Raw genomic sequence first — 12434 nt, 5'->3', positions numbered from 1 at the left:
AGGAATTTGTGCTCTCAAAACCGCTCCTTAATTAGTTAGAGTTATATTTGAGAACTTCTCATTGTTAACATCAGAGGTGTGGATTATAGCTAGACAGAGACACAGAGTTTAAGTAAACAATACATAAAAATGAGAAGAAAAAATGTTTTTGTGATTATATCAATTTATGATTAGTTGAGAACTTGGATTTGTTTTCTAGATGGCTAACTACTCGGCTTTATCCATAGTGTATCTATTTTCAATTCGTTTTATTCTTTGTAGTCATTAGAACAGAATATGTTAGGGGAGTCATATTTTAAATATCATCTAGAAATGATTTTATGTTCCAAGACGTGGTATAGAAACTAATTAACTTATCAGAAGGGTTCTATTAAACAATATAACATTATAAGGTATATCTTATGTGGTACCTAGATTGACAATTCACGGTATTCACCTATTTCGATTAGGGTCGTATTCTATAGTTACAATTCTACCATATATTTCTTTTTCATTCCGTTGAAACGGTATAGACGCTTATGACCTCCCCCTCTATGCCTTGCGGTAATGATTCCTCTGGCATTACGACCTTTACTACAACAATGCTGTCCATTCGAGAGGGCTTGGTGGTCTTAAGAATGTGGCATCGGTAGTAGGTAATAAAGTAGAATGCCTAAAGAAAGACCGAGCTTAAAGCCCCCACCGCCTCTTGCTTCCAGGGGCAATCCCCAAACCGAACACGTAACGTAATTGTACAGCTCTAAATATGTTCACCCTAGTACAAATCCTTATTGCATAATGTGAATTACTTGTATTGATAATTAATAATACCTTGACTAGTTCGAAAGCTTAATTTCATGAGGTTTGTAGGCTTGTAACTGAACCTTTATGCAGGCATGGAGCCAATAAAGAATAATAGCGCGCGTGCATACTTTGAAACTTTAGAGAAAAAGAAGGAAACACTGTTCTTGTTTGACAGTAGGCGATCATCGACATCGTTAGATTATGATGTTCCTGGAGTAACCAAAACTTGAGTTAGTCATGTTGGCCAGGTCAAATCACACTTTCTTTCTTTTTGTTTTTTAGTAGAACTGATCGACAAATCTTATTGAAGCTCAAGGGAGAACTGTCCTGCACCAATTCTTTCATATATGTGTTGATTTTGGGTAGTTCATTGCGGATGAAATCACAAACAAAAGAAAGATAGATATCTCACTATTACAAGCTTCCAATCTAAATTATTATTAGCAGCTACTGCTTTAAGATAAAACTCAGTCTAAATTGGTGACGGGTCTATTTCAATCTTCGATCTATTGGACTATTTCAATCTTCTATTGGACTAGCTATATATAGGCCGGTGATATTGATATTTGTTGGAATTCTAAGTATGAATCTAAAGGAGGAAGAAGATGAACAAGGAAGAAAGATTTGAGAGAAAAGATGAAGAAATTACAATTGTATTGACACAGTAAGATGCTGAGAATTAACATGATGGAAGAGAATCAATTTTTGTACTAATAGAGACTTAAGACCCTTAAGACTATTCTAGCTAAACACGTGTCCACTTCTGGATCATATTCTTCATTATCAATTATACTCTTTAGTCTTTACATCCCCCCTCAAACTAGTGCTTGGGGAACCAAGAACTAGGTTGCAGCAGAGATATAATGTGACGTCCCGAACCCGGATTCACCGGTTTACTAGTCATTTGGACGGTAAACAACTTTTACTTTCACTTTTACTGTCGTTTCAATGCTTTTAGGGGGCCCTAAAAGTTGACTTTTTGTTCGGGTCAAAATTTGAGAAAATTTCCTTCATGAAAGTTGTAGAGGACGTTAAACCGAGCGCGTGCATATGTGGTACGTAAAAATCGGATTTAGTATGCGAGAGTTATGGCCAAAAATGTGAAGTTACTGTTCATGGTAATTTTTGATTAAAATAGAAATTTACCCCGGGTAGGTTTCCATTTCCGGAAACCCACCCCAGCTCTTTCTCTCTCCTCTCCCCCGACCTCTCTCTTCTCCGGTTCGACCATTTTCCCTCTCCCTCCGATTTCCGGCGATTCCGGCCACCAACCGGCGTGCCACCGGTCACCGGAGGAGCGCCTCCTCCCTCCGAGCACCCTAGCAACCTTGGTTTTCCACGATTTGGCCGGAAAACCACGGATCGAAGGAAAAACTCCTCCGGCTGCAGTTTGAAGCTTTTGCCGATTTCTGGCGATTCCGACCACCTCCGGTCCCCATCTCGCCGTCGAAGGTTCGGTTTTCATCACTGATCATTTCCCCTATGGCCTTGTACCACGATTTGTTGTGTAGATGCCGAATCGACGAATTGAAATTCTAGGGTTCTTGAGGATTTCTGGGTTTTTGTTCATTGAATCGATTTCGGCCATTTTTAATTGTTATTTGGGAATGTTGTAGTTGAGAAGTTGAATCAGTGTGTTGAGAAGGTGCTACTGCCAAATTTTGGTGGCCATCGGAGATGGTGGCGGCGGCGGTAGCGGTGGCTAGGGTAGTTTATAAATTTCAATTTTTAGCTAGTTAAATTCTATAATTATCATAGAGCTTATATATGAAGTTTGGTGAATTTTGGAGGAGTTTGGAATTGTTTGTGAATTTTCGAAGTTTGGAGTTTTGTGGTGGAATCATGGGAAATCCGGCCGTCGGATTTCCCTCGTTTTCATTATGGAATATGTAAATTGAGGAATTAGAATTGTGGAAGAGATTTGGGTGAATTTGAGAAGTAATGGAGATAGAGATTTTCGGATTTCGTTTAAGTTCGTAATTATTTTATCGGATTGCCGTTTACGGAAATATAATTGTGTACAGGGCAATGTCGCGAGCTACGGTTAGATGAAGGAACTCGTTTGCGTGGTTGCCCAACAGTATTGTGAGTGGACATTTGTTTTTAAATTAATTCCGCATGCAGTATTATTATTATTTTCTTCCAATTGAGATTTAATTATGTTTTGAATATTTGAGATTTAGTTTATCGGGATTTACTTATGGATTACGAGATTAGTATTGAAATTCCTTCCCGAGGGCTTTTAGTAGATTTTTGAGATAGTCATTCATGAGTTATTGAGTTGGGAAATGATTTTCGGGAAGTGACTGATTCGGAAAAATATTATGAGAATTATTGTTTTCGAATATCAGTTTTTATGAAGTTATACGAGTGCGAGGGATTTAGCAAATATATATTTGAGCATGATTGATTTATCGAGATTTATTGAGTTTTGAATTCCGCACTTATCAGACTTGGGTTAGATGGAACTTTCTTTCCGAAAGCAATTATTGAATTATAGAGTATGTGATTATGCTTTCGAGGATTTATTGAGATATCGAGGATTGAGTTAGTGAGTTATTACTGAGTTATGCTTTCGGTGAATTATTATTGATTTATTGAGGTAATATCGAGTTTCTTTCCGAAAGCAAGTGATTGAAAGAGGTTATGTTCAGTTCTTGAGGAGGCTATTCAGTTTATTAAGGAGGCCAGTTTTGGCGCATGCGTATCTTACCTAGTTGGCAGTCCCTTCTAGGTAATAGTCTGGTTGGCAGTCCCTTCCAGACTACAGCTCGGTTGGCAGTCCCATCCGATGCGTCACCTGGTTGGCAGTCCCTTCCAGATGACATGAGGTAGCTAGTCGGCAGTCCCGTCTACTACCTGTGGTTAGTCGGCAGTCCCGTCTACTACATGTGGCTAGTTGGCAGTCCCATCTATCCACCGCCTCCTATTCCGGTTGGCAGTCCCTTCCGATGCGTCATCTGGGTGGCAGTCCCTCCTAGATGGCATGAGATGACTAGACAGCAGTCCTTTCTAGTCATCGAACGAGCCTCATGAAAAGGATGTTTTTAATAAGGATTGAGGATGAGATTTTAAGAGATTTCAAGATGTTCTTGTTACGTGATTGAGATTTCAATAAAGAGGATGATTAAGAGTGTTTTCAAGATTGTTACTGCATGCGAGATTTTAGAGAATAACTTGGGAAAGCATTAAGTTTTACTTATTCATTTGAAATTACTTATTTTTCGTCCACTCACTCTAACGGATTTTAAATGTTTTCCCCTGGGCCCTTCGGTTTTAAATGCCCAGTTTGCAGGCCAGTTTAGCTTGAGGTCGAGCGTACTTGGGGTTGAGGCATAGCTGTCATAGCTTCCGCATTATAAAAGCATCGGTCATTTATCTTGCTTTCTATTCTCTTGTTCGCCTATATATTAGATTGCTCTGATAACCTACGAGATTAATATCCTTAAGATTCAGAATTACGTGGTGATATGAGAGATGTTGTGATATAGGGAGCAGGGTGTCTCCAGGAGAATAAGGATGGATGATTTAGAAGTGTAATTGTTTTTCTACAGGTTTTGGGTTGTCCATTTTTAGGGGAAGTTCTGTCAAATTTTTGGTAGAATTTCTTCTAAGGTGGGCCCCGCAGGGCCTCTTCGGATTTCAGGGTGAAATCCGGGGCGGGTCCTGTCATATAAGTTGTGCAATGAGAAGGCCTTTGGTAAAAGTGCAGAAGTTGATCAAGCAAGGAACGGTTCAAAATTTGTCTCAACCAGGCGGAATGAGTGGTAGTGCCTGACATAGCTCCATAGAACAATAAGCCTGCCTACAATTCAGTTGAGGTCTTTCATGAGGAGTACAAGGAAGCTGCCAAGTGCCTTGTCTCAACAAAGTGTCAATTTCTTTCAGTGTCACATTGTTTCCTCCCTTCTTCTTGTCAACTGTACGAAATTCATAATTGTTTCCCTTTGCCAAGGCTTGCATTTTCTCTCTTTCTAACCTGTACACATTATTAAGCATGATCTTATCCAAACTATCTTGAGCCCCTTTAGTTCCAGCCTTCTTATTTGTTTCCGTCGCACTAGCATTTTTCTTCATGTTTTCTGCAGCGTTCTTATTCAAGTCAATAGCAGATGTTCCTACAAAGTTCTTCTTGGCCTCTTCAAATTCCTTATCAAGTTTTGAAGAATGTTTAATCAACATACTTTCCAAGCTGTGAATAGTCTCAGATGATGTTTTGTTTCTCTCAAAATTCTTCTGAGGTGTTTCACAATCTCCTCTTGACTTTTCCTTTGCCTCCTCGATCTGCTTCTCAAACTTTGAACAATGCTTCAAAATGATAGTTCCCAATCCTAGAATAGTCTCTGAGGTAATTTTACTTTTATCTGAATTGGCATTCTCATCGACAATTCTATTGGAATTTCCCACAGTTTGTTCCTTAGAATCATTCCTTCTATTCTTGGTTTCTTGCACTTCTTTTTCAAGCTTAGTCATGTCCTCAACCAAAAACTTGTCTAAACGTGGGAGTTCTGATTTAATTTTCTTCCTTCTTATCTGCCCATCTGAGAAGTATTCAGGTTTCCCTGCCACTTGGGGTGTTTGGGAAAAAGTTCCAGCAAGGATATCATTACCAATACCGTTGTTCAACACATATCTAGGATTAGGAGCTGAAGGAGCACTAGATGTAGGAATAAGTATACTAGTGTTGTATGAAGAATGACAATTTGCAGGAACATTGGGAATGGCAAACCCAAAGCTTGACAACATAGATTTTTGTGGTAGAGCATATCCAAAGTGTGTAGTGGAGGCAGTAGGTGATGTATTGTAGGGATGCATACTTGACACTCTAGGAACCATATTAACATTATGATGTATAGGAGCAGATACAACACAATTACTAAGGTACGGTGATGAAAGCAATTCATGAGCTTGTGCAATAGGATTAGGTAAGCCATTCTGCATGTTTTGATGTGTTGGATTTGATACACCATTATGTGCAATCATAGCAGTAAAGGGAGATAAATGGTGTGCCTTGTGTTCAACTTCAAACTCAAACTCAGCAGAGAGCAGCAAACACCTAACTTCTTCCATAGTAATAAAATTCTTGCTTCTGATAATTTGGCTTGTATGAGCATATTCACTAGGAAGGCCAGCTAAAATCAATGGTTTGATATCCTCATCTGACATACTAACACCAATAACAGCTAACTGATTTCTGACATGTTTAAACCGCAGCAAATATTTATCTATACAATCTGATCCTTTTATAATTGCTTGCAAATTAGATTTCAACTGCATAATATGGAACTCAGAAACAGTAGCATATCGTTGTTTAAGGGTGAGCCATACCTCCATCGATGTCTGACATCCAATAACCAGAGTAAGTGCATCAGCAGAAAGCGAAGCTGTAATCAAACAAATCACATAACTATCTTGTTGCAGCCACTTTTCATAAGCTTCAGTGTTGTCAACAGAGAGAGAATCATAATCAGCTCTCTGAAACTGCAGAGGGCAAGAATAAGAACCATCTACAAACTTGAGCAATCCAAGACCACGAAGGTAGTGCTGCATCAGAAAATGCCAAGTGGGGTAATTTTTATCATCAAGACGAATAGAGATTGCACTACAAAGTTGATTCAAGGTCGCCATATCAGATCTTGAGGTGAATCAGCTGTGAGCAACTTCTTGGATCTTGAAGATGGAACAATTTTTCTGGAACTTGAAGATGAACAGCTACAAATCTTGCGACTATTATATGATGCAAAAGACTGAATCTTTGAAAGAAACTTCGAACTGAGAAATTGATAATGAATAGCTACGTACAAATCTTCTTGAAACTTTGAGATATACAAATCGGGCTTTGGTTGATGATTTTGCTTCGTAATTGTACAGAAAATTGGTATTTGATTTGGTAATTGTACAAATCTGAATCAATCTAGGGTTTTGAAATTGGGCTATTTCTTGGATATCAAAAGAAAATTGCAGCAGAAGAAGAGTGACAGAGCAATGGTCGGGCCACCATGGGCTCTGATACCATGTTGGAATTCTAAGTATGAATCTAAAGGAGGAAGAAGATGAACAAGGAAGAAAGATTTGAGAGAAAAGACGAAGAAATTACAATTGTATTTGACACAGTAAAATGCTGAGAATTAACATGATGGAAGAGAATCAATTTTTGTACTAACAGAGACTTAAGACCCTTAAGACTATTCTAGCTAAACACGTGTCCACTTCTGGATCATATTCTTCATTATCAATTATACTCTTTAGTCTTTACAATATTGAGATAGAATTAGTAGGAGTAAGTCACTCTCATCACATGCATACAAACCCCAGATTCTTTTGTACATGCATGGTCTAATTTTACCGATTTTCTTTTGTTCGGGTTGAAGGATGACAATCTTGGTGCATGATGAAGTCTCATTTGATAAATATTCAGACCATTATGCTCTCATGAATTTGGTCACAGGATCGAACATGGCGCGCGCGCGCACATATTATTGCTTAATTGATGGAGTCACTAATTAACTTTCTTTCTCAAGGCATTATTAACTGAAAATTACATGCGGAAAGTGAAACTACTTAGTTCTGACTACATGCAACTTTTTTGACTGTGTGCCAATTATTCATGAATTAACAACCCTGCAGTTCTTTCTTATCTCTCCAGCAGACCCGGTGAGTGGACTTATACTTCCCATTTTGATCATAGAATTAGCAAAATCTGTCAGGAAAAGGTTGGAACTAGAGCTATAGCTTTGGACCAAGCTTTTGGTACTTGTTGTATCGGCTAAATCACTAGAAAATAAAAGCTGATCAGAACCGAGAAGGCCCTTTCCGGTGAGCAAGTTCTGAAAGTAATGGTTATCGAATAGATCTCTAGAGTTCCGATCAAGAGCCGCGGTGTTGTTTCCGTCGCTGGTCACAGGGCATAGGTTCTGTAGATCAGTTGCCATACTTGAATCTAACGTGCTGTCTGGACCACCTGTTTCTTCGAAGTTGAACAATCTGTTGCTGAAATTTGCACACCTTGCTAACCCAGCTCCTACAAATCGTTGAATCCATTAAGCGACAAACTTAGTGGCCAAATTATCCAAGTACGTATGCTACTTCTGTGCTATCCCTAATCCATAGTGGCATGGCCATTACATAACAATTACGTCTAGAAGCTAAGCCCGTTAACTACGCAGCTAGCATCAATCACGTGTGTGTGTGTCCACACTTGTAATATATATACCTGCAGGTTTGCTCACCTAAGGGACTGTCAGGGACAAATGCATCACAACCACATGTATTAAATATAAAAGCAGAAATTATAACAACTTAAAATTGTGCATTTATTTTCAGCCGTCAGATTCACTTGTTCCTCACAGTTCCTTAAAAACTGTCTCTTAGGTGAGCATGCCTTTATATACATGATAAGGCTACCACGTGACATTTAGGCCTACAGTGGCGAACTTGGAAATGATGGCATCAATTAAGTGTGTCAAATGGAGAAGGAAGCCCAACATTTGCTCCTGTCTGGTTTGCCACAAACCCGTCTCTTCTTCCCAGAAAAACTTTCCATGAATTTCCTCCACTCTACAGTTACATGTACGTGTACGTTCAAGGTTATATGTCATGTTTATATTTTGATCTTTGATCAGGTACCAGTAACACTAAGGATCCTATATATTAAAACTTGATTGATGTTAATTAATTAACTTACTAAGACCACAGAATCTCGGGCAGCTATGGTTAGTATATCAGCACAAGAAACAACTCCACTACATGCACGTACTCTCCACGGAGCTCTTGATTGCATCGATAACTTCAAACCCTCTCGCTGAATTCACGTTCGGAAAGGCAGACTTCTCACCATCAGGTAAATCGAGTAGTATCGACGCATCACAACCCTAGATTTCAAATAAGAAAACAGAGTGATACATATTGAGTTCCATAATAGTATTTCAAACTACTGAAAGTACTCACGTTGACAAAGCAGTCGTGGAAGTGCAGCCGAAGCAAAGAAGCAGCCATTCGCATTTCGGATATATTTGATAGCATTCTGAACCTCTTTCCGGACGATTTTGAGAAGATTTGGACACGTTTGCTGGTAGAAACCCGTACTCAATTGGGCTTTCACTACCGAACTCAATGCAAATAAGATCATAACTACCAAAAAACAACGAGGAAGATGAATGAAACTGCTGAATGACCTTTTCATGGCTACACTCAAGGGTATGAGACACTCTAATTAGTGTTAATATATCTGCTTAAGGGGTGTAATTAAGCAATTTATAGACAAGATCATGTGACAAATAGCAATTGTTCAGTCATACAATACAGTACAAATTAATAAGCTATACTAGTGCCAGTGAATGATGTATGGCGGCTGCACCAAGTGCTTGCCGGAACTGAGAGAAATGCACTGAGCTAGAGAAGTGGTAATCTTAATCAGCAATATGACAAAAGATTAGTGCTTTTAATAATACCGACATTGGATCGATAGCTCAAAAGAGTGGTGGCCTAAAGCTTATCAACTGGCCGATTCCATGTACATAACTCCCTAAACCCTAATTAATTAGCACTTAATCACACTAGCTAGCTATATAATGCCTTCCAAATAAGAGAAATTAGTCAATGCTTTTCTAGCTACCACGTACATTGGCGCATGATCAAATTGTGCACGCATTAAGATTTTTAAAGAATAAAATGTTCAATTTGACAATTTGACAATTTTTTGTTTCCTTAATTTTTCTTGATTTGACCTCCACCCTGAACGGTCCAAACATGAAGATATGGACAACGGATATCAAGACACCCATCTAAAATAAGACAACAGAAGAAAGCCAGCCAAAATCCAATGAAAATTAAGTACCAAAACCCAAACTCCATGGATCAGAATGAATCCACAACAAGCACTACTACACTATGCCAATAACCTCATCAGACGACAGGGATCAGACGATAGACATGTTGGTTTCTGTCGTCTGATATATTTTAACGACAGACTGTGTAAAAACTGTCGTCTGAATATAGCAACATACCATGGTAAGTTAGCTTTGAGAATTAGGTTTGTCTTCACACAACATTTATCTGTCGTCTAATCAAATGAGATAAATTTGATTTCGGTTCGTGTTGTACCGATTTTTATTTTGTTTTGTTCAGACGACAGATAACTGTCGTCTCGTAAAAGGAGATAATTTTTTTTCATAGCTGTTTGTTTTTTTGGCACAGCATGAAGGGATATATGCCAAATTTTAAAGCTATTTCTCTCTCCCCGACAAATTTAACCCTTTGAAAAATTTTCTATTCCACATCTGAGAAACCCTATCTATGTCGCTCTCCCTTAGGCACAGAAGAACCCAGCAGCCCCAACTCAACACAAATTTCTTGGCAGATCTCCCCCATTAAACTCTCCTCTAATCAAAACTGAAAACTCAATCTCCCCCATCTCTCTTCGACAAACATAGAACCTGGCCATCTCAATCACTTTTTCAAACCATACAGCCAAACCATCTCAATCCCTCTCACGAGTTCTTGTTGGTGTTAAGAAGATTTCAACGCTTTCAATCCTTATTGTTTCACTATTGTTGGGTAAGCCCTTCGATTCACTGTTAATCAATTTATTTAGAGTTTCTTTTGGATTGGGTTTTAGGGTTTTAATTGAAAATTTTTATTCAAATTTGATTTGTGTTTGCTGGGTTATATTCGAATTGGGGATACAAGGTTATCTTTTGTCTGGGTTATGTTCAAATTTCCTTTTCGAAGGTACGATTTGTCTCTGAAATCGGTGAAGGAGCTTAACCAACCCCCTGGATTCGAATTGCGGGGTGTTCGTGAATCGGAGAAGGAGATGATAGGTTAGTTAGCATTTTATTTCCATTTGCATTTGCACTTTTCGGGTCATAACCTATCTAAACTTTGTGGTGCACCTTTGCTGGGTTTCACTCAATTTGGTGTTTCACTCACCTCTTTGCTGGGTTTCAAGCGTTGTTGCTGAGAAACCCGCCAGAAAATCTATACTTTAAATACCAAAATCCCATTTCAGAGTTGCAGTCATTTCGGGAAGTCTCACCTTTCAGAAGCACACCTCAAGGTTTGAGCTTTTTAATTCTCTCGCTTACGTTTTCTTGATCTTCGGCTCTTGTTTCTGTTTGGTTGCGGTGGAAGATGGAATTTTTGGCTGAACCCATGAACTTAAAAGCATTAAAGACTCCTCTTTTATACTACCCATTACATCCCACTTCGTGATTTAGTCATTGATGGAGTTTCTCTGGGTCTTTCTGGTTGGTACCTGAGAAATTCAAGATTGAAAGTTGGGAGTTGAAAAGATTGAAGCAAGTTTCACTGTTGCAAATCTAATTTAATTGATTCAGTTATACTAGCACAAACCATGGACTGCTTTAGTCCTCTAGGCACGTGTATAACTTTTGTTTTGATTGCTTTATAGTTTTGAGTTGTTCTGATATTTTGAATGTGGTTGCAATTGCTGGTTCATGAGATTTGACTGGATGCAGCAAGCTGCAGCACTTGTTATATATGTCAAAAGCCTACTGAAGCATATAGTTCTCTTAGTTTCTTTGGGTGACTTCTGTGCATCTTATAAGTGTTTCGGGTGTTTTTACGAGTAATAAATTAGTGTTATATTACTTGAGTAGATTGATACTCTAGATTTTCATTTTGGGTCCAGAAAAAAAGGGTTCCAAGATCAGTTAAAACCCCTTATTTGGGTCCTATTTGACGTTAACACAGTGCTAAAATCCCACAAAACCCAATTTGATTATTGAATATGCCAATTTATGGTAATGTGCAATCCTTGAATAACATTGGATCTGTTTACATTCTTTTGTTTGTTTGGATTGTTTCATCAAACTGTACATTTTAGTCTTAGAGACCAGCAATACATTGGTCTGATTTAGCCTAAACCAGATTTAAATCAATTGATACCCCTGCCAGTCCTCTTCTCTTATAACATATATATGTATTTCTCATGGTGGAATTTTTTTTATTTTAATTGTCATGAAACAGAGGAAGAAGACATGGCAAAGCGTCTGATTTCAATCTTCAGCCGTGGTTGGGCTCAAAAACTCCTCCCAACATCCTCCACTAAGGCTATCATCTTGTACATATGTATTTAGTCTATGTATTTGATACATTCTTCATGGGTCTAACAGTATCGGTGTAATCTTGGTTGGTCAATGTGGTATATAGCTGAACTCAGGAAAGGTTGTTACTGTGGGACTGGGTGGACAGAGTACAGCAGGTTACAGTACCCAAGTCAAGCAAGAGTATGTTTCTTTACGCTGTTTCTCTATTTTCTCCTATTTGTGAAGATATTGTCACCTTGGTTTGTGTGTTTTTTTTGGGTATTTTGTCACTTAACTTTTGCTATGAGAGATCAAATAGAAAAGGAAACCTTGTGATTTTCACTGGATGGATTTTGTGCGCATCTCATTTTTATGATGGTGCCTTTGTGGATGCATTCCTGATGAAAATGAAAAACAACAAAGAGCTTCTTATGAATAAGAAAATCTGGTCCTGGAGATCTACTATTTTCAGGAGAGTTGGAAAACGAAAGGTTGCTGCTCCAGTTGATAAGAGTAGCAAAGGAAAGGCCATTTTTCATTGGTTTTGCTAGCATCTCATTGATGGGTCAATTTAGTTTTGTCATGTTATCTTCAATTCAATTG

At 38.4% G+C, this 12434-nt stretch overlaps 2 protein-coding genes across 2 annotated transcripts; both read right to left on the bottom strand.

The window, feature by feature from the left end:
• Positions 1 to 7388: 7388 nt before the first annotated feature.
• On the bottom strand, positions 7389 to 7715 carry LOC121049303 (peroxidase N-like). The gene has a single exon (XM_040506049.1). The coding sequence runs from the start codon at positions 7713 to 7715 to the stop codon at positions 7389 to 7391; it is 327 nt and encodes a 108-aa protein (XP_040361983.1).
• A 104-nt stretch (positions 7716 to 7819) lies between these two features.
• On the bottom strand, positions 7820 to 8995 carry LOC112165338 (peroxidase 59). The gene is given in 5 exon segments (XM_040505467.1): positions 7820 to 8237; positions 8239 to 8340; positions 8468 to 8536; positions 8538 to 8654; positions 8731 to 8995. Coding segments are annotated over 5 exon segments (417 nt in total). The 5' UTR covers positions 8806 to 8995; the 3' UTR covers positions 7820 to 8183.
• Between the last annotated feature and the right edge of the window lie 3439 nt (positions 8996 to 12434).

Source organism: Rosa chinensis, chromosome 5 (assembly GCF_002994745.2).
Source record: "Rosa chinensis cultivar Old Blush chromosome 5, RchiOBHm-V2, whole genome shotgun sequence".
Classification (NCBI taxonomy): domain Eukaryota; kingdom Viridiplantae; phylum Streptophyta; class Magnoliopsida; order Rosales; family Rosaceae; genus Rosa; species Rosa chinensis.
Note: the sequence above shows the minus strand (reverse complement) of the source record. Positions and strands in the feature narration are given on the sequence as shown.

Coding starts and splice junctions, on each gene's coding strand:
- LOC121049303 (XM_040506049.1), bottom strand. CDS start 7,715: ATGGCAACTGATCTACAGAACCTATGCCCTGTGACCAGCGACGGAAAC.